Raw genomic sequence first — 21,918 nt, forward strand, 5'->3', positions numbered from 1 at the left:
ATTACTCTCAGAGTGAGGAATGCCCGATAGGCACAGGTTATATACATAAATCACGAGTGGGGAAGGTGGGTTACAATACAGTCATCCCTAGGGCTCGCAAGCCCACCAGTGGAGGACAATACAACAATTCTTAGGTGGATTGTTTCAAATCTTGAGGGTCCAGTGCAGTTAGGGTTAGGGGACTCCCCACCCCCCAGAACCAGAGTTCTGTGACAGGAATAGGTTCTGCTTCACTTGTCGAATACAGGTACAATACAGCGCAAGAACTCAGTGATTGTGAGAGTGTTGTCAAGGGTTTGATGGATCATTTCGAGCTACATCCTGAGTTTCTGACTCCCAAGCCAGAAGAAGCAGCTTTGAGAAATCTAAATTATTAGTATATGCATTACACATATCTTATTGATTAACATGAAAATCATAATTCCCTTCACACTTGCATTAATGAAATGTTATTAGGCACTTACTATATGAGAAGAGAGCAGCTAGATGGCCCCATAGTGCACAGAGCACTGGGCCTGGAGTGAAGACTCATGTTCCTGGGTTCAAATCTGGCCTCTGACCAGATGTGTGACCCTGGGTAAGTCATTTCACCTTGTTTGCCTCAGTTTCCTCATCTGTAAAATAAGCTGGAGAAGGAAAGGGCAAACCAGTCCTCTGTCTTTGCCAAGAAAACCCAAATGAGGCAGGAAGAGTAGGCCCCCTGCTGAAATGGCTGAACAACAACATGATAGGTGATGGGGATACAAAAAGAAAAGGCAGTTGTTTCAACAATCTGGCTAGTAGATGTTGTGGGGGTGAAAGACCAACACAAGCCCAACAACAAGAATACTGCCAAAGCCCAGATTTTTTTGATCTGCTTTACTAAGGAAAGCAACGTTAAGGGGTTAACAAGCTTATTTTAATTCAGCATACAAATACCATTCACTTAGTTCAGGGGAAAAAAAGCCAGCATCCTGGACTTCAGAGCAAATACAAATTACAAACATCAACAGACAGACCAAATACAATTCATAGTTACCAACATCTAGGTTCAGCCCGGGAGCTCATAGCAAGGGCTGGCCCAAAATCACGCATGCCACCAAGACTGTGGGTAAGAGCCCCTAAAAAGAGAAAGCCAACCCCTGGGTTTTATATCTTTTTCAGGGTCAAGGGTGAGTCACACATGTCACAAAGAGGCGACTTAAACCCACAGTGGTCTAAAAGCCTCTGATATCCCAAACATGCCACTCAAACCCATGTAAACTAGGCCCTCCCCTGAGGCAAGGAGGTCATCAAGGTCTCCCAATCTAATCAAGGAAACCAAGGCCAAATTCTTCAAGGGCACTTGGTTGAACTGAGTGCTAAGAGCCCATTTTGATTGCCAATACAGAAGTCCACACTTGAAGGGCTCTCCCATTCTAACAGAGGAAACAACATAAATGGGAAGTTCCAGCCGTGAGTCAAATGGAAAGGTCCCATGGTGCTTAGGGCCCAGATGCGTCTTCCATCTCATCTATACAAGGGTGCCAGTCTCTGACATTGATCAGCTGGCAGGTCCATGGGCTTTGACGACAAGAGCCTTCCCCAGTCTTCAGTAGCAGCTGCTGGGCAGGTGGGTCTCAGGTGAATGGTCCTGGGCTGGAAGCCATGATCTTCACTCCCAAGGCGCTCCGGTTCCTGGTCCTTACGAAGGACCTCACTATGCCCACACCTTTCCATCCAGTGAGCCTCTTTTCAGCCAAAGTCCGGCTGTTCTTCTGGCCACGTGACTCCTCACAGGGTGCGGCCCACTGACAGCCCCAGGAGCCTCTGCACGGCCTCAGCCTCGCAGGGCCTCCAGCTCTAATTCTCCGTGGCGGCCTCGACGTTGTCCATCCGAGGGGCTGGCAGGGTGCGCTCTTCCCCTTGGGGACCGTCAGGCCCCCCCCTGCTCCATCTGCCAGGGGCCCCTAGGCTGTGTCAGAGGCGTCTTTGGGTCGCCCCCGCTGCGGTTCGCCCAGAAGCACTGTGGAGGTCGCCTCCGGCCTCCACCAGCAGGGGGCTCCAGCGCGCGCCTCCGAGGTCCCGCGCTCCTGGGGTGGGGGGGCATTTCCGCTTCCTCCAGAGCCTGCAGACGACGGACGAGTCCCCGCCGGCTTGGCTCACGAGACCTCGGCAGGGTACTCTGACGTCATCGGCTTCGGCCCCGGGGGCGGGCGCTCTCCCGGAGGCCTAGGTCTGTGCGGAGGTCAGCGCGGGGTCAGCGTGGGGTCAGCCTTCGGGAGCTGGTCCCTAACGGTCACAGGGAACCGCCCCCCCCACGGCGTCCGACGCGCCCCTTCGCCTACTCCCAGAGGTGGCCCCAGAGGGTGGGGGCGGGGCCCGAGAACTGACGCCCCGAGCCCCTCCCCGCCCCCCAGAGCTGCCCTCCTCATCCTCTTCTTCCTCCTCTTTACCTCCCCATAATCTTCACCCCTCCCCCTTCTTCCTCTCCGGTCCTTTCTTCTCTTCCTCTCCTCTTCTTCCTTGTTTTTCTGCCCTCTTCCTCCTCCCCATCCTCCTCTTCATCACTCTTCCTCTTCTTTCTCCTCTTCCTCCTTCCTCCTCTTCAGCCTCCTCCTCTCCCCTCTTCCTCCTTCCTATCTATAATTTTTATCCCCTTTCCCCCCTCTCCTGCTCCCATCCTTTCTCTTCATTCTCTTCCTGCTTTTTCTTTGTGCCCCCCTCTCCCTCCTGCTCCATCCCCCCCCCCCCCATTCTGAGCTCCTCTGGGCCAGGGACTATTTCCTTTTCCTCTTTGGGCCCCAGTGTTGAGGATTTCACCTTCCCCTGAGTCAGGACAGAGGAATCAATCTTATCATCCCCAGGAGGTGTTCAAGGACTTGCCCAGGGTCACAAAGCCAGCATGTGCCAAATGTCAGGCTTGACCCTTGGTCTCCGTGGCTCTGAAGCTGTCGCTTTGTCCTAGGTTGTCTCTCCCCCGCCCGCAGCAGGCAGTGAATGAGTGGGCAGGGGCAGTGGGTGGTGGGGCTGGCGACTCTGGATGATAAGTATTCCAGGCACCTGCAGAGCAGGCTGTTCTTTCCTTTCTGACGGCTCCCCTTTCCTCCGCAGATCTGCCTTGGAGCACTCTGCCTCTCCTCCAGAGGCAGAAATGGCCCCTGTGCTCCTGACAGCCAGGACCCCCCAGGTGAGTGGGAAATCTATGTTTCCTGGAAGGGCATCTCTGTCCACAATGCACTTACACATCTATCACATATCCTGTAGCAGAAGGAACTGGACCTGTCAGACAATCATCCACTTGATGGACAATTCATCAAGTTCTTACTTGGTGCCAGGCACTGGGCCAAGTGCTCCTTGCCAGAAGGCACTCAGCTAGAGAAGAGCTGAGCTGAGTTTTGGATCCAGGTCTGTGGACTCCAAAGGTAGCTTCTTTTTGTGCTCAGACTCCCTTCCCTGCCTCTGTATTCGAGAGACTTCATAGGAATGCACCTCCCTTCTCCACCCAACATTCACCCCTTCATTTACCAAGAGGTCTGGGCCTCTTCTGGGTGCTAATTGTGCTACTAGAAATGCCAAAGGAAGCCACAGAAAGAAAGCTTTTTAGTCTACAACACACTTTCCTCGGAAAACCTAGTAAGCCTTATAAGGAACGCTGCCCCTGTTTCTGCTGATGAAAACGCTGAGCTGCTGAGACACCAACAGGAGGTATTGGAAGCCTTTGAGAGTAGACATGTAGATGAGTCTGACTTGGCAGGGCCAGAACACCAAGGTTTAAGACACATCAACTGCCTTACACATTTAGCTCAAAGACAGGCTGATTGTGACCTGACCAGAAACTCAAAGCCTCTGCTGCCTTAGGCCCAGGCGTGAGGGAGGAATCGATAGCTTAGTTGTGGGGTCAGCTCACATCCAGAGACGTGCCACCTTTTACCATTGACATTTTCTTGTAAAAGCAGCTGTTTCTTCTCCCCAGAAAAAAAGGAAATGACTTGGAAGATGGAAAGTCAGTATTTAGGGAACTTCCCAATGGTTCTTTCAGACACAGGTTAAGATGATGCCAAGTTTCTTGATAGACCTACAGAGAGAGACAGAGTAGGTGAGGTTTGTCCCTCGAATACATGACTGTCAGGGTCAAGTGAGGCATAAAACAGGGTGGTGTGTGCCCGCTAGAAGTGCTGGCCCCTTTTGGGAAGGTCTAAATGGACAAGGATTCTATGGGATCATTTTATTTTATTTTTTATTAATTTTTAAAATTTTTTTTGGAGTTTTAAAATTTATTTTAAATTTAAGTACAAAATAATAAAAGAAGTAAGAAACATTGCCATGTACACAGCAGAACCTAATAGAGCATCCAATATAAAGCAACAAATTTGCATTTCAAGAAAACGTTTATCATAAATACTATACACTGTTTTCAAAGCCGTACAGCTTTTCTTTGCTTCCTTGTAGGTTTTCTTTTGTTCTCTGTTGTGCACTTCTTACTTAATTACCAACACCTCCCCCACAATGAAGTACAGATACATACACACACATATGTATGTAGATAAACCTACATGTACACACTCATTCACATATATGTGAGACCGTACTGTGCCTATTTCCACTTGTCATTTGTTTCTCTGAAGGTAGATATTATCGTCTTTCGTAAGTTCAGATCTTTCCATGTTTTTCTAAATCAGCCAGCATGTCATTTCCTATGCCACCACAATATTCTAACCCAGTCACATTCTGTTGGAGAGATCGTCTCTTTTCCCCAACTTTCTGCATTCCTTCTGTTCTTGGCTGCATAGGTTTTATTTTTACAAGAATATTTTAACTTAATCAGAATTATCTATTTTACACCTCAACAATGCTCTTACAACATAGTTTAACATCTGATACTATGGAATCTGCTTCCTTTATACCTTCCCCACCCCTCCCACCGCCCGTTTCTTTGAAGTTCCTGACTTTTTGTTCTTCCAATGAACTTTGTTATTTTTTTTCCTAACTCAGATAATTTTTTAGTAATTTAATGGGGATGGCGTTACATAAATAGATTAGTTAGGTAAAATTGTTATTTTTTAAGTATTGGCTTTACCTACCCATGAACAATAACTATTATTTCAGTTATTTAGATCTAACTTTATTTGTATAAAAAGTATCTTATGTTTATATTCGTATGGTTCCTGTGTCTGTTTTGGCAAGCACACTCTCAGGTTTTTTATACTGTCTAGGTATTTTAAGTACTGTATTGAATAATATGGCTGATGCATAGTTTCCCTGTTTTTCTCTTTTGATTAAATCTATTTTAGATTTAACTTTGTCTGAAATCGTAATCACTAACCCTGCTTTTGTAACACAATAAATTCTACTCCTGCCCTTTATTTTATGTTTATCTTTCATTTTTATAGCATTTCCTGAAAGCAACATATTGTTAAATTCAAACTTTCAATCTGCTGTCAGTTTCCATCTTATGGGTAAATTCATCCCATTCGCATTTCAAGCTATAATTATTCGTTGAATATTTTCCTCCATCCTATTTTTCCTCACTATCCTCCTCACCCCATCCCTCATTCCTAACCCTCCTCACTCCACTGTTTTATTTCTACCCATTACCTTGCCCTCCTTTTCTTTAACCTACCCACCCCTCCAAGAATCCTGTCTCCCCACCCTATCTCCTTGCTCTCTTAATTCTTTCTGAGTTTAGAAGACTTTTGTACCCTTCTAGATATTATGTTGTTCCCTCTTTAACCCATTCCCGATGAGAGTAAGGTTCCAGCACTACACACCCTCCTCCCCACTAGCTTCTTTTGTATCACTTTTTCCTTTTTTGCCTCATTTGTAATAGATTATTGCTCCTTTTTATCTCTCCTTAGTTTTATTTTTTTTAACCCCCCCATCATACTCAGCTCAGCCCAAACCTTTCTTTCAAACTGCCCAAATAAAAATGACAATCCTAAAACAACTGACAATATTTTTGTATATAAGAAGTATTGTGTCCCTTATAATTGGTCCTTAATGTTTATTTTATATTTCTCCTGTGTGTTGTATGTCAAATTTTCCCTTAAGTTCTGCTGTTTTTGTCACAATTACCTGAAAGTGTTTCAGTTTGTTAAATGTCCATTTTTTTTTCATTCAGGGTTATACTTAACTTTGCTGGGTAAGTTACCCTTGCTTGTAACTCCAGCTCTTTTGCTCTATGAAATATAGTATTCTAAGATCTATGGTCCTTCAGTATAGTAGCTGCTTGGTCTTGTGTAATCCTTCATTGTAGATTCATGAAATTTAAATTGTTTTTTTCCTGTTACTTCCAATATTTTCTCTTTAACCTGGAGGCTTTGAAACTTGGCTATGATATTCCTGTAGGTTTTCCTCCTGAGATCTCTTTCAGGTGGTGATCGGAGGATTTTTTCTATTTCTGCTTTGCCTTCTTGTTGTAGAACTTCAGGGCATTTTTCCTTGATAATTTCTTGTAATAGTGTATCAGTATTCTTTTTTTAATCATAATTTTCAGGCAGTCTGACTATTCTTAATACTATTTCTCCTCAGTCTCTTCTCCAGATGAGTCGTTTTTCTGATGAGATGTTTCAAATTCTCTTTTTTCATTCTTTTGATTTTTGTTTTATTATTTCTTTGTGTCTTAGAACATCATTACCTTCCCTTTCCCCAGTTCTGTTGTTGTTTGTCCTTTGTTCAAGGAATTATTTTCTTCCTTAGGTTTTTTGTTCTTTATTTTAAATTGGTTGACTTTCTTTTCATGTTTTTTTCTTGATTTTCTTGGATTGTTCTTATTCTTTTTCCTCAATGTCTCTTGATTTTTAAAGTACTTTTTAAGTTCTTCTAAGAACTTTTTTTGTGCTTGAGATCATTTGACGTTTCTCATAGAAAAAGGAGTGGCTTTTTTTTAGCTTCGTTATCTTCCTCTGAATGTGAACCCAGATCTTCTCTATCCCCATAATGGTTATCTACAGTTGAGTTCTTTCTTCTTTGCTTAATCATTTTTTTTCTGTTTTATTTTTAGCAGTTATTAGTGTGCTCAAACTCCAGTTCCGAGGTATGGGGAATAGTGTCCCAAGCCTCAGGCCCTTCTTACTGTTATTTCCTGAGGTCTGTCTTGGGGCCCAACCTTGGGTTCTCCTTTCCACTCCTAAGCCACGGTGGGGGGGGGGCCAGGGCAGAGCCCCCAGTCACAGTGTCCTGCAATGATCTTAACTCCCTGAGGTCCCCCAAATGGCACAGCCTGCAAGGTCCTCGCCTCTCTGCTCCTGCACTCACCAGGTGTGTGCTAACACCTTGGCCTCTGCAGCTGAAGCTGGCCCAGGTCATCCCTCAACAGTGGAAGATCCTTCAGTCTTCTACTCATGAGATGAAAGCATCTAAGGCTGAGGCTGCCTCCCAACCCCTGAGGCCTCCAAGGCTTGTTGTTGATTCTGCAGAATTTGCTGAGCCTCTGCCCCTAGAGGTCGGGTCTTTTCTGGAGCCTTCTTCAGTTATCTTGGGAGAACAACTGCTTTTCCCTGACCTTTGTTTATTTCTGCTGCTCTACATCCCTTCTGAGGCAACATTCTCTCTTTTTCTGTGGAGGAGATTTGGAGAGTGGCAAGTTTTCTAACCTATGCCGTCTTCCCAGAATCCTCTCTGGGGTCTTCCAGATGTTGTGTTTGCCCAGGCATTGTCCTGTTTGTATCAGGGCCCCTAACATGCAGCCCCCTCTGTGATGCCTCTGAGGTACTTGGCTCACCTAGGTCATGAAAAAAGCCAGCATTGAGTTAAAGCATCTGTCTGTGCATCTGGATCAGATGCTGCTGTCGGATCGCAAGTGGGGTCCAGAACTGACCTGGAGAAAGAAGGTCCTGTCTGTATGTTAGGACTTTTCCCGCCCAGGGGCTTAGCGAAATGATAGCTGCATCTAAAATAAAGTCTGGAACTAACCCTGGATAGGAGGGGTATATGATGTCATCTCCTAGGCTTGAAGCAAGCTGATTTCCTGGAACAGACATGTGGAAGTCCAGAAAAACCTTGAATGTGTTCTTTATGAGGAACCATCTCCATGTCTTTGAAGGAGACCCTAGAATGAGGTGAATGGGGTCCCCCTCATTGGGGGCTCTGTGAACACTTACCTGGGGGACCCCTATCTGATTAGGGTCAGGCTGCATCTAGGCTGTGTCTCAGATCAGGTGGTTCTCCTGTGACCTCCAGTGAGTTGCTGGTCTCTGACCCTGATCTGTAAAGCTAGGAAGTTGGACTGAGGGACCTATGATTGGATGATTCTCGTGCAGCATAATGGATAGAAGCTCAGATAATTGGCCTCTTCGTCTCCCCTTTGACCCTGGCTAAGGGATGCTGAGCACTTTTTACCACCCCCTCCTATACTCCCAGCTTTCTAAGATGAAAAGTTAAAGACAAGGTGCAAACTGAAGAACTCAAAGGCAAATAATGCTCACTTGTGTACTTAACCTCTAGAGCAAGAGGGAGGTTGGTAGAACAGAGGAAGCTGGGCCCGGAAATCAGAAGACAGGATTCAATCTCAGCTCTGAGATGCACAGTCTTGTGCTTGGGAGTGTGGCACTCAGCCTTTCTCACCTGTAACTGGCTCCTTCCCCAGCACATAGGAGCAGGCAGGTCTCAAAAGAAGAAATGCAAGGAATCAACAGACAACAAGAAGAAAAGACAGAAAGGGGCCCCACTGATAGATTGGGAATGCTACCCAGGAGCCTCAGGGACAAGTCAGCAGGAGACACAGAGAGGCAGGGTGTGCTCCTGTGAAATTCAGCAGCTCCTGAAGAAAACAGGCTCCAAGGCAAAGGGGCTCTTGCAGCTTCCAGGAAAAAGGAAGACTTGTCCTTCCTGCCCACCTTGTTGTGCCCAGGACCACAAACCAAAGCTTCTCAGAGGGTCTGACTCCCTCATCTGACTGGCCTGGGGCAGAGGCGGGCTGGGCTGTGCGCTCTTTCTGGCACACTGGGTAGCTTCAGCTAACTGTGTTTTTACTTGGCTTGTTACCAACTTGGCGCACACTGAAGGCTCAGCACCACAAGGAGAACCCTCTCTAGTTTCTGCCAGCTCTGTTCCTTCCTGAGCTCCGTTGGAGGAATGATCTCTGGGTAAGTGGATATGCATTTGGTGTTTCAGGAATCAGTGACATTTAGGGACGTGGCTGTTGACTTCACCTGGGAGGAATGGGGGCAGCTGGACCCTTCCCAGAAGGAGCTCTACAGGGAGGTAATGCTGGAGAACTACAGGAACCTGGTCTGCCTGGGTGAGGTTCTTGAGCTGTTACTATCTGGTGTGCCTTGTGCCACCGGTCCCCCCCAACCCTCCACCTCCATGCCCCAGGGGAAAGGCACACCTCCTCTGTGCGAGGCACTGGGGATACAAAGAGAGAAAGACATAGGGGCTGCCCTCAAGGAGCTGACATTCTATAGGAGGGAAACTGGGAGCTTGATAATGTTAGACCTGAGGCTCTGGTTCCCCCAGTCTCTTATTTCCTCAGGTCCAAGATTGTCCCCTAGAGTCCCAATGTGAAGATGAACATGAAACAAGAGAAGAATCCTGCCGCTTAGAGGGCATGAGGCAAATTTCCCATGATTCCTAGGGATGTAGTACAGAGCCCCCTTCAGTGGGCCTTGGTAGTGATCTGGACCTTCCAAGCAGGCCCACCTTTTCTCAGAGGGGCTGGGATGGATCTCACTTTTTTCAGAGGGGGCTCTCTGTCCCCAGCACTTTTCCATTTCCAATGAGCAGGACTTGCCATTTCCAAGCCAGATGTGATCCATCAGTTGGAGCGAGGGGAAGCACCTTGGACGTCTCAGAGAGAAGTCCCAGGAGGCCACTGTACAGGTGAGTGAGTGACCTCCGGGCAGATTAGTCATTGCAAAAAAAACAGTTCTTTGGGTCCTTAATGATCATAATGATAGCGTTTGTATAGTGTTTTAAGGCTTTTAAAGCACTTTACCGGTGTTAATCTCATTCTCATCTTCACAATCCTGGGAGATGCAGTTATATCCACATACTGATGGAGGTTAAGTCACTTGCCTAGGATTAGAGAAGTATCTGATGGTTAGTAAATGTCTGATGCTGGATTTGAATTTGGGTCTTCCTGACTCCCAGGTCCAGTGCTTTCTACCCACTGTACCACTTAGTGCAAAAGAAACTCTTAAAGTATTAGACAGGGAGCCATCCTCTAAGGTCCCTGGCCTGTGGAGAAGAGCTAAGGCAGTGTAGGATGAGCTCCTTTGGGGAGCCTGGTCTTTTCCCAGGACAAATTTGGTTCCTCAACTCTTGACTTACTTGTCCCTTCAGCCTCAGAAAAAATGGGACCCACAGTAGGGAACAGAGCACAGGGTCATAGATTTAGATCAGGCCTGCACAACCTGCAGCCTATGCACCGCATGCCAAAGGATTTCAGGTTGCCAGCGAAAAATGTAGAGGAAAACATCCTGTGTAAGTAGAGGAAATCCTTTGGCATGTTGCAAGTGACCTGAAGGCTGTCAGCGGCCCACAGGCCACAGGTTGTGCAGGCCTAATTTAGATCATCTAGTCTGATGTCCACATTCTACAGATGAGGAAAACTGAAACCAATAGAATGTAATGACTTAGCCAAGGTTTTACTGGTGAACAGTAAATGGCAGAGCCAGGATTTAAATCTGGCCCTCTGTCCCCTTTCTCATCCTATCTGTGCCCTCTGTCTCTCTCTATTTCTGTTTCTCTCTTTCTCCCCTGCAAGTTATTACTGCTCATCCTCTGCTTCACCTCTCTTCATCATTTCCTCACTCAAACAAAATTAGAATAAACTTACATCTTTGTGTATCACTCTCCAAGCTCTTGGTTCTCTCAGGGTTTAGTGATGTGCCACCTTGTCTTCCTCTTTAGTTGTGGGGCTTATGCAGAGTCTATTTCTGCCATCTTTATTCTGTATCACTTCTAGCTCTCATTCTGATGAGAATTTTTTTCTCTTCAAAATATTTTTGTTCATGTCATATTTTGAAATAAGAATCAATTCCAAATTCTTGTAATGTGAGACTGAGTGTTGTGTGGAAGCAGAAAAATGGCCAGAAAGAGAAGTGATATCCAGTCTACCTTGAAAGGCATTATAAGCCAAACAGAGGAGTTTATAATTGAGTCTAGAGATGATAAGGAATCCTTGGGATTTAGAGTGAGATGGGCAGATCTGAACTTAAGGCAAGGTGAAGGGATTGTTGTGGTGGGAACCTCAAAGCAGGGAGACCCCTGAGACTGCTGCTGGAGTAATCCAGTGAGAGGCAATGAGGACTTGAACGAAGGTTGTATTTGTCAGGGTTGAGAAGGAGTCAGATGAAGGAGATGCAGAGGTAAAAATGACAGCCAGATGTGGAGAAAGGGAGAGGAAGGAGTGGAGGACAGTGCCCAGGTTACTGAGCTGAGAGCAGCGGCAGTGCTGGGGACAGGAAGGGAGGGTCGGGGGTGGGGGGGTGGGAAAGGGAATTAGTTGTGTTTTGGACGTGTCTTGGATATCTGCCTCTGGGACACACTTCTCAGTGTTGTCAGAGTGAAGACAAGATGGGCTGGAAAAACTGATAATAGAGAATTTTTTTTTGAGAGGAAGAAAGAGCTCAGAAAAGCTAACCCACACATCCACAAAGGCCACCATTCTGTGCAGTGCCACCTCTGCTGAGATTCTCATCTGTTCTCTTTCAGCACAAGCTTTGGTCATTAAACTGTGATAGCCTCTTACTTTTTTCTCCTCCTTAACAAGGTTTTATTAATTTTTTATTATTTATTATTAATTTTATTGTTTTATCATCATACTTTCCCCATTATCCCTCCCCCTCTTGGAGAGCCACCTTGTATACAAATAATAAAAAGGAAAAAACCGACATAACTGGCTGATTCATCAGCAGAGTCTATAAATATTTGTAACGTGTGACACTCAAAGGACTCTCACCCCTGTGGGTGGACATGTTTTGGAGCTATGCTTTTTCTTTGTAATTTTAAAACATTCATTCAAATTTAAAAAAAAATTATGGATGTCTTTTATTTTTATCTCCACTAATTCTTTCCAGCTTCCCTTCCCCTCCAAAAGAGCCATCTCATGTAACAAATAGTATTTTTTTAAAGCCAAAAATAAAGCAAAGAAAGGGGAAATATCAGACAAACTAATCAACACATTGGAAATGTCTCAAAAATATATTCAGTGTAAAGTACTTGTAGACCTCCAACTGCTGCATAGGGATAGAGGGTCAGGACTTCTCCCATCTCTTCCTTGAAGTTGGGCTTGTTCTTTATAATTGCAAGATGTTGTCTAAATCTTTTTTTCATGGTGGTTCTTTATATTGTTGTGGTTGTTGTGTCTGTTCTTTTCTTGGCTCTGCTTATATCAGTTCATATCAACCTTTCCATGCTTCTCTATTCATCTCATTGATCATTTCTTACAGTATAGTAATATTGCAATATATTCACGGACCACAGTTTTTCTAATTCATTGCTATTGCAAAAAGTACTACTGTAAATATTTTGTTGTATATGGGGATTTTATTCTTATCAATGTCTTCCTCGGAGCATAATCTTAGTAGTGAAATCTCTGGGTCCAAGGGCATGGACACTTTACTCACTTCATTTGCATAATTCCAAATTGCTTTCCAAAATGGTTGTACCATTTCACAGCTCCACCAGCAATGCATGCATCTATCTTCCCACAAACCCACCACATGAGTAATTCCCATTTTTGCCAGTTTGTGGGGTGTCAGGTGAGACCTCAGGGTTGTTTTAATTTGCATTTTTTAAAAATTGGCGATTTGGAACATTTGTTCATGTGGTTGTTAATAGCTTGCAATTCTTCCTTGTGGAACTGCTTCTTTATATCCTTTGACCACTTATCTAGTGGGGAATAGCTTTTAGTTCTATATATGTAGATATATAGATGTAGCAACATATATATATATATATACACACATATATGAATAATTGTGTGTATATATATTTATACATACATACATATGAATAAAAGTATTTCCCCACTAATTGTTTATATATCTTTTAGGTTTATCAGCAATTTTGTTACAAAGTTGTTTTTTCCAGTAGAACATTTCCCTTATCATAAGTGCATTAATTATGTTTGTGCAGATTTTCGTTTGATGTAATCAAAGTCATAATATCCATCCTACTTGTGGCTGAAACTTTCCATATGGATTGTCTCCCCCATTAGAATGTGAGGTCTTTGAGATCAGACACAGTCTTGCTTTTCTGTTTGTATCTCCAGTGCTTATCATGGGGCTTTGTACGTTGTAAGCACTTAATAAATAATTTATTCATTCATTCACTCACTCACTCACTCAGTTGTCTCTATCCCTTGTTTGGTTAAGAGTAGATCTCCTATTTATAGCTTTGAAAGATACATGAAAATTGTATAATCTCTTCTAAATTTTTAAATAATATGATATTTAATCTTAAGATACACATTTAAAGTATATTATGGAAAATTGCGCAAGTCTAAGCCTAACTGATTTTCAATTTTCCCAGCAGTTCTTATCAAGTAAGTTCTTTTCTAAGTTAATGTTTTCAGGTTTAACAAAAACTGGTTTGTTGGCTTCCGTTGTCTCTATTGTCTACTGTGTTCCATTAATCTGCTTCTCTATTTTTAAACCAATACCAGCTAGTTCTGATTACTGAGTGCTCCTTTTCCTTTATATCTACCTCTTTTCATTATTTCTCTTTATATTTTAGTTCTTTTACTTTTTTCCATTGAATTTTATTATTATTTTATTGAATATTATAAAATATACCTTTGATAATTTGATTGGTCTAACATTTAAACTGTAGAGGAACTTTGGTCGTATTGTCATTTTTATTTTATTGACATGGTCCAGCCATGTGCACTGAATATTCCTTCAGCTATTTAAGTTGTCCTTTATTTCTTTAACGATCACTTTGTAATGGAATATATGCAAATATTTTGGGTGCTTTGATATATCGATTTCCAAATGTTTTATGCATTTGGTAATTATTTGCAGTGGAATTTCTCTTTCTTTTATGGCCTCATGGATTTTGTTATTATATAGAAATGCTTTTGATTTTTATGGGCTTAGTTTCTAGCCTGGAAAGCTGCTGAAACCATTAAGTATCTCAGCATCTTTACCAGTTTCCTAGGATTTTCTATGCAAACCATCAGCAAATAGTTTTGTCTCCTCTTTGTCTGTCTTTGCACCTTTAAGTTATGCTATTGAGACATTTCTAGAACTATATAAAATAATAGTTGAGAGAGTGGGCCATCCTTGCTTTACTCATATATTGGGAAAATTTCTAGTGTATGGGGCATTTAGGTGATGCAGTGAATAAGGTGCGTAGCCTGGTGTCAGGAAGATTGCTCTTCCTGAGTTCAAATGTGGCCACAGACACTCACTGGCTGTGTGACCCTGGGCAAGTCACTTCATCCTGTTTGTCTCAGTTTCCTCATTTGTAAAAGGAGCTGGAGAAGGAAATGGCGAACCACTCCAGTATCCAGATACAGAAGACCCAGATGGGGTCACAACGAGTTTGACACGACTGAACAACAGCCACTTCTAGTGTATCCCCATTGTATATGGTGCTTGCTTTTGGTTTTAGATACTTTATGTGACTTTTTTATTTTATCATAATACTCTTTATGGTCACTCACTGCCTATGTTTTTCATAAATATTACACTTTGTCAAAGACTTTTCCCACATCTGAAATCATCATGTGGTTTTACATGTTTTTTATTTCTAATATGATTATGTTGATTGTTTTCCTAATGTTGAACCATCCTTGTAGTCTTGTTATGTATTCAAATTGGTCATAATGGATGGTTTCTTGGATGAATTACTGTGGTCTGACGGGATTTTATTTAAAGTTGTTGGATTGATATTAATAATTATGGTTTTTAGTTCTGTTCACTATTCTTCCTTAGTTTAATTTTATGTGTATATTACATAGTATATATTTTATCTCACAAAAAGAACCCAGTAGGGTGCTTTCTTTCTTAGTTTTTGAGAATAATATGTATTGGTATTAATTGTTCTTTAAAAGTTTGATAGAATTCTCCTGAAAATCCTTCAAGATCAGAAGTTTTTTTCCTTTGGTATTTCCTTTACATCTAGTTCTATTTCCTGAGAATGCATTATTTAAAAGATCTATTTGGTCTTATAGCTTGAGTATTTTATATTTTTGAGGGTATTCATTTCTTTTTTTCTCTCAATTTTGTTAGCATATACATAGTGAGTTTGAATTATTCTTTTTATTCTTGTTTTGTTGTGATTTTTACCTTCATTTGCTATTTGCTTGATTTAATTTTCTATACTCTCTTTCTAATCAGATCATCTAAAGGTTTATCAATTTTATATTTTCAAAGAGCCATCTTTTAGCTTTATAATTTTTATAGTTTTTTGTGGGGGAGTGGAGAAGGGGTTTCCAGTTTGTCTTTTTCTCCTCTAATTATTATCATCTCCTCTTTTGTGTTTATTTTGAGTGTTATTTATTTGTTGGTTTAGTAGTTTTCTTTAATGTCTATTCAGGCAATTCATTTTCTTCTTTCCTATACTGTTACTTCTCCCCATTTGTTACCCCTTTTCTTAGTTTTTCTTCTTTCTTCCTTTTTCTTTGTTCCTTTTATCTAATTACCTAATTCTTCCCTTTTTTCGTTTTTATCTCTGAGTTAAGGAGTCTAGTATAATACCTCTTCCTCTGCCCTTTTCCAACTTTTTTTGGTTAGTTTTAAAACTTTCATTTCCTCCATCTTTTTCTAAAAAAGGATTCTCTTGTTCTCTTCCCTTTTTGTTTATTCTGGACTTCTCTTCTTTGATTCATGTTCCTCATACTTAATTATTCCTTCTTTTGTCACTGGATTCCCCATGAAATTAAAGTTTCTAACATACCTATTTTGAGTTCCCTCTTCTAAACAGTTTATGTTGTCTAATAGATCCTATCCCCAGCTCTCATTTTCTATAGTGCATCACTTTTAGAAGTACCAGTTGCTGCAGGAAATAGAGAGGATATGCTCGTCCCTATTGTAGGAAAGGTGGCAGTAAAAAGGGAAGGACCGGCAGGTAAAGCTCAGTGCCCTGGGCCCTTTGTGTAGTAGGAGAAAGGAAAGATATGCCGTGTTTTTATACCAGCTGGGCCCCATCCTTCCTCCCTTCTGCCCCCTCTGCCTCTTTTCAAGTCTCAGCTCAGGTGACACTTTAAACAGAGCCTTTCTTGATGTTCTGAGTTTCTCGTGGCTACATTTGGAAATGATGTATTAACTACTCATATTTGTTATTTACTTATGTCCATACATATCATTCTCCCCCTTCTCCCTCCACCCCACCTTGAGGTCAAGAACTTGGTTTTTTGTCTCTGTAATACCTGCACTGAGCACTTGCTTGGTGAACTATGGTTATTCCATCAATCTGCATCCCAAGAAGCTGACCAAATAAAGAGGCAGTTTTTGAATTGAGTTTTGGTCTGGTTCCCTTGACTGAGGTACCTTTGAGTAGTCTGTCCTAAGAAGGGTTTGTTCCTGTGTTTGATGGGACTATGATCTCAATAAAACCCTCTTTTAATAAAGGAAGGAAAAGAAAAGAAAACCCATGGGGTGGTCAGAAGTCTCAGATGTTTCAGAGGCAATGATATCAGTAGAATTTGTTGGTTGCCGTGGGATAAGAGGTTTTGTTGAGTGGGATTGGAATCCAGATTGCAAAGTTTGGAGAGGAGTAAGAGATGTGAAAGTGCAGGCAATTAATGTAGATGTCTTTTTCTAGGAATTTTTTTGAGAAAAGAGGAGATGTGTAGGATAGGATCCTGATGAAAAGAGAGAGTTATAATTTTTTTTTTAAAGATAGCAATGATCTAGCCATGTTAATAGACAGGAGGGTAGGGACCACTGGATGAATAGATGAAGATAGATTGAATACTAAAGTGAGCGGAGTGGGGGAAAGTTTGTCTTCTCATATACATATATATGTATATATTTGGATACAAGTTTCTTTTAAATTTGGCAACATTCGTTAGGTAACTCTCATTTTTAATTTTTTATTGTTTTGTGATGGTTGTTCTTTTCATTTCTGTTGGTTCAGTCATTGCCTCCAACTCTAACCCTAAATTTGTGTGTATTTTATTGGTTTGATTCACTTTACTCTGTATCAGCTCAAGTGTGTGTTTCCATGCTTCTCTGCATTCATCATGTCTGTCATTTCTCACAGCATGGTAATTTTCCATTACATTTATTATCTAGAGTTTCCTCCTCCTCCTCTTCATTCCTCTCTTTCTCTTCTTCTGTCCCCTCTTCTCCTTTCAGCACAAGCTTAACAAATGAATCCCTGAGTCAAAGGATATAGGTATTTTAGCCACTTTATTTGTACAGTTTAAAATTGCTTTCTAGAATCAACTTCCTCCTTTTGTAAATGAGAGAACTGGGACATGAAGAAGTTAAATGAATTTTTCAGGGTCACACTGCTAGTAAGCACCTAAGCCAAGAGTTTTCTTCACTCCTTCTTGAGACCTCTATCCAGGTGGCCATCTAGCCACTTCTTTTGCCATTTAGAAAATTTATTAACTTCCCCACATCGCAAGAACTAGAAATGACTGTGCAACCATAATCATTATTTGTTTTGCCCTTTAATATTTGACAATATTTCTTTTTGGTGCAGACAAAAGACAGGCCTAAGTAAATAGCAGATGGATACAGGGGATACTTACATTTTTTATTTCTTCCAGATTGGGAGGCTAGGCCTGAAGTTGAGGTGCCAACTCCAAATCAGGGAATTTCTATGGAAACATTATACCATAAAAGATCAGTAAGGAATGATTTCTGTGTCTCCTGCTTGAGAAAAGTCTGGGAATGTGAGGCTAGGTTAGAGATGCAGAAGAATAATAAAGAGGTACATTCTGATAATGTCAGAATTACCAAAAGAAAGACTCAGAATAAATTGAGAGGCCTTGAATGTAGTAAGTATGGAAGAAATCTCCATATGGGGCCAGTCTTTTTTTCACAACAGAAAGTGTCTGTGGGAGAGAATCTTTGTGCATATGATGCCCAGAAAAAGAACTTTATTCTATGTCCAGACGTAAATAAATGTAACAGAATCTGTTCAGAGAAAATGTTTCCAAAGTGCAATGAAAGTGAGAAATCTTTGAGCTCCAAATTAGAATACATCAAATACAAGAGACTATGCCCTAGAGAGAATTTATGTGAATACAAAGAAAGCAGGAAAGACTTCATCTACAAACCCAGCTCATCTATTAATTCCCATCAAATAATAGATACTGGAAAGAAACCCTATAAATGCAATGAGCATGAGAATGCTTCTTCCCAGATTCCACAACTTATTGAATATAAAGGAACTCACAGTGAAGAGAGATTTCATGAACACAGTGAATGTGGAAAGCCTAAGGACAATCCAGCTGTTACACCCAAAGAACAGATTCATAGTGAGGAGAAAACTTACGAATGTAATGAATGTGGAAAGATCTTCTATCAGAATGCACATCTTATTTGCCACCAGACAGTTCATCCTAGAGAGAAACCTTATAAATGCCATGACTGTGGAAAGATCTTCTGCCAGATCACAGGACTAAATTACCACCAGAGATTTTGTACTGGAGGGAAACCTTATGAGTGTAATGAATTTGAGAAGGCCATCCACCTGAGTTCACAGTTTTCACAACCTCAGAGAATGCATTCTGGAGAGAAACCTTATGAATGTAACATATGTGGGAAGACCTTTCTTGTACTTGGGAAGCTTACCCGGCATCAGAAAATTCATACTGGAGAGAAACCTTTTAAATGTAATGAATGTGGGAAGGCTTTCCGCCTGAGGGCTGAAGTCACTCGTCATCAGACTATTCATACTGGCGAGAAACCTTATGAATGTAATGTATGTGGGAAGGCCTTTCGCCAGAGTGTGCACCTTATTGGGCATCAGATGATTCATACTGGTGAGAAACCTTATGAATGCAATGTATGTGGGAAGGCCTTTCGCCAGAGTGTGCACCTGATTGGCCATCAGATGATCCATACTGGGGAGAAACCTTATGAATGTCGTGAATGTGGGAAGGGGTTCCGCCTGAGCGTACACCTTATTGGACATCAGATGATTCACACTGGAGAGAAACCTTATGAATGTAATGTTTGTGGGAAGGCTTTTCGCCAGAGTGTGCACCTTATTGGACATCAGATGATTCATACTGGAGAGAAACCTTATGAATGTAACGAATGTGGGAAGGCCTTCCGTCTGAGGGCAGAAGTCACTCGACATCAGACAGTTCACACTGGAGAGAAGCCTTATGAATGTAATGAATGTGGGAAGGCCTTCCGTCTGAGGGCAGAACTTACTCGACATCAGACAGTTCATACTGGAGAAAAACCTTATGAATGTAACGAATGTGGAAAAGCCTTCCTTCTGAGTTCCCAGTTTACTCAGCATCAGAGGATTCATACTGGTGAGAAACCTTATGAATGTAATGATTGTGGAAAGGCCTTCCGTCTGAGCGCCCAGCTTGCCCGGCATCAGAGAATTCATACAGGAGAAAAACCTTATAAATGTAATGAGTGCGGGAAGGCCTTCCATGTGAGTGGAAAGCTTACCCAACATCAGAGAATTCATACAGGAGAGAAACCTTATGAATGTTATGAATGTGGAAAGGTCTTCCGCCTCAGTGCACATCTTATTCGCCATCAGACAATTCATACTGGAGAGAAGCCTTATGAATGTAAAGACTGTGGGAAGGCCTTTTACCATAGTACAGAGCTTACTCTACATCAGAGGATTCATACTGGAGAAAAACCATATAAGTGTGATGAATGTGGGAAGGCCTTTCGCCAGAGTGTACACCTTGCTGGACACCAGATGATCCATACAGGTGAGAAACCTTATGAGTGTAATGAATGTGGGAAGGCCTTCCGCCTAAGGGCAGAAGTTACCAGACACCAGACAGTTCACACTGGAGAGAAACCTTATGAATGCAGTGAATGTGGAAAGGCTTTCCGTCTGAGGGCCGGACTCACTCGACACCAGATGATTCATACTGGAAAAAAGCCTCATAAATGTAATGAATGTGGGAAATCTTTTCGCCTGAGCTCCCAGTTTACTCAACATCAGAGGATTCACAGTGGAGGTAAACCTTATTAATGTACTGAATGTGAGCAGTCCTTTGGTAGAGACCAGACCTTCTGGCAACACCAGAAAAATGCATAAGAAAGTAATTTTATACAGTATTAGAAAATTCATATTGGAATTATTAATATAATCAATGTATAGAGCCCCTCAGAGAATCCAAGCTGTTAATCTTTCATGATGGATAGAAATGTAGTTGTGAGAAGTTATTTTGCTCTAGCCTAGAACTAAACAACAGATAATTCATATTGGAGAATATGATTAAAATGAATACAGGAAGGTACTCAACTACAGGCTGTCCCTTGTTTCTTGTCACAGTGCTGGAGAGAAATCTCAGAAATATAATGATATTAGGAAGGATTTTGGTGAGAAAAGTCTTAAATTTTGTTAGAGAATCCATAGTAAAGAGAAACTACAGTAAGGTGCTACATCCCTCAGTAAAACGTATGTTTAAATTCCAATAACTCTAATGCTCTGACTGCCCTCCTCACACCTATTGAGAAGGCAAGAAAAAAAAAATGATACTCCATTTTACATAAGAAGTTGTGCTAAATGTATTTACACTTTATCCTTGTTATAAGAGATAGAGGGAGAGGATGTGTGTGTGTGTGTGTTGGGGGGGGAACCAGAACAAAAAAAAGATCTCTTCTCATTTTGGTTATATTGCATGTGCCAAGTGCAAAAACTCTTAAATTTCATAGAATTAACATGATCTGTTTTACTTCCCATGAGCCCCTCTTTCTCGTTTGGTCATTCAACTTTTCACTTATTCATAGGTCTGACAGGTACATTTTTAAAAATTCCTTTCATTGGCTTATGATATGACCCTTCATGCCTCTCTGGCTGCTCTGGAGGGTAGGAAAGAATGAATGGCGTTTCACATTAGTTGACAGGAATCTTCACAAGGGCATTCCACACCCCTTCTCCCCACACCTTCACATCCTCCTAGCACCTGTCCTCTACCTCCTAAGGTTTAGCTCCCAGAAAGTGGTGAAATGATGGCCTGGACCCCTTAACAAGGTCAAGGGGAGGAAGGGCCAACCTCTGCAGTGCCTAAGGGCCGAACAAAAGGTGCCCACTCCCACATGACCATTTTATCTCATCCAAGGGACCCACCCACCCTCCCTCCCTCCCTTCCTTCCTTCCTTCCTTCCTTCCCCTATATGACCAAAATTGCTGGGAATACTGGAAAACAATTTTGACAAACCTAGGTATAGGCCAATAGCTCATACCTTATACCGAAATAAGATCAAAATGGGTCCCTGATTTAGATATAAAGCGTAATATAAATTAGGGGATCATGAAAAAGTATAGTTGTCAGGTCTACGGCAGAAGAATTCGTGAACAAAGAAGAGAGGGCGTTAAGCGAAGTCATATGGATCATTTTGATTCCACCGAGGCTGTGTGCCGCGACCATCTCTGTCGGGGACGGCTGGGCTTTACCCGGGGAAGGTGGCTCGGGGATGGCGGGGGCCAGAGGGAGCTCTGATCGCCGTGCGGGGGGCGGCGGGAGGGGTGCTGGCGTCCTCTCCCTGGCTCTTCCCCCTTGTCTGACCTTGTCTTCGCTGGGCGCTTGCCCCTCGTGGGTCTTCCCCTGCTGTAGCCCCCAGTGTCGCATATAGCGCCCCTCGCATCCCCTGCAGTAGCTCTCGTCGCGTCATCCTGGGTATCAGGAAGATGACCCGCGGCTGGACAAGGCTCTGTCCCCACACCCCTCCCCATAGTCCCCCTCCGCCAGTGTGCTCGCCGCCTGGGCTCTTACCCGCAACTCTGCTGGCCTTTCCCCTCCCTCACCGCCCCATAACCCGCGGCAGGTGAGGGGGAATCGTGCCAGTGCTTCTCAAGTCCTGAGGTCGTCCCTCGATGCGGTCGGGTCCGGGGCTCAGGCCC

At 42.6% G+C, this 21,918-nt stretch overlaps 1 protein-coding gene across 3 annotated transcripts; it reads left to right on the forward strand.

Annotated features, from left to right (window-relative positions):
* Window positions 1-2,145: 2,145 nt before the first annotated feature.
* LOC118845384 (zinc finger protein 420-like) lies at window positions 2,146-20,755 on the forward strand. 3 transcript variants are annotated; one of them, XM_036753286.1, is made up of 5 exons: window positions 2,146-2,206; window positions 3,073-3,148; window positions 9,073-9,162; window positions 9,685-9,780; window positions 17,630-20,755. In XM_036753286.1, the coding sequence occupies exons 3-5, from the start codon at window positions 9,120-9,122 to the stop codon at window positions 20,041-20,043; spliced, it is 2,553 nt and encodes an 850-aa protein (XP_036609181.1). In that variant the 5' UTR covers window positions 2,146-2,206; window positions 3,073-3,148; window positions 9,073-9,119; the 3' UTR covers window positions 20,044-20,755. The 3 variants fall into 3 exon arrangements, with proteins under 3 accessions (XP_036609181.1, XP_036609180.1, XP_036609182.1); XM_036753285.1 differs by having other exon boundaries at window positions 2,175-2,314; window positions 9,073-9,199; window positions 17,630-20,605; XM_036753287.1 differs by lacking the exons at window positions 2,146-2,206; window positions 3,073-3,148; window positions 9,073-9,162 and adding an exon at window positions 8,981-9,044 and having other exon boundaries at window positions 17,630-20,605.
* Window positions 20,756-21,918: the final 1,163 nt, after the last annotated feature.

The sequence above is a fragment of the Trichosurus vulpecula genome, chromosome 4, assembly GCF_011100635.1.
Source record: "Trichosurus vulpecula isolate mTriVul1 chromosome 4, mTriVul1.pri, whole genome shotgun sequence".
Classification (NCBI taxonomy): domain Eukaryota; kingdom Metazoa; phylum Chordata; class Mammalia; order Diprotodontia; family Phalangeridae; genus Trichosurus; species Trichosurus vulpecula.

Excerpts from the sequence above, each read along its gene's own strand:
- LOC118845384 (XM_036753285.1), top strand. The coding sequence starts at position 3,113 with ATGGCCCCTGTGCTCCTGACAGCCAGGACCCCCCAG. Across the intron at positions 9,200-9,684 it reads CAGGAACCTGGTCTGCCTGG|GACTTGCCATTTCCAAGCCA; the intron begins GTGAGGTTCTTG and ends TCCAATGAGCAG. Across the intron at positions 9,781-17,629 it reads CCCAGGAGGCCACTGTACAG|ATTGGGAGGCTAGGCCTGAA; the intron begins GTGAGTGAGTGA and ends TATTTCTTCCAG.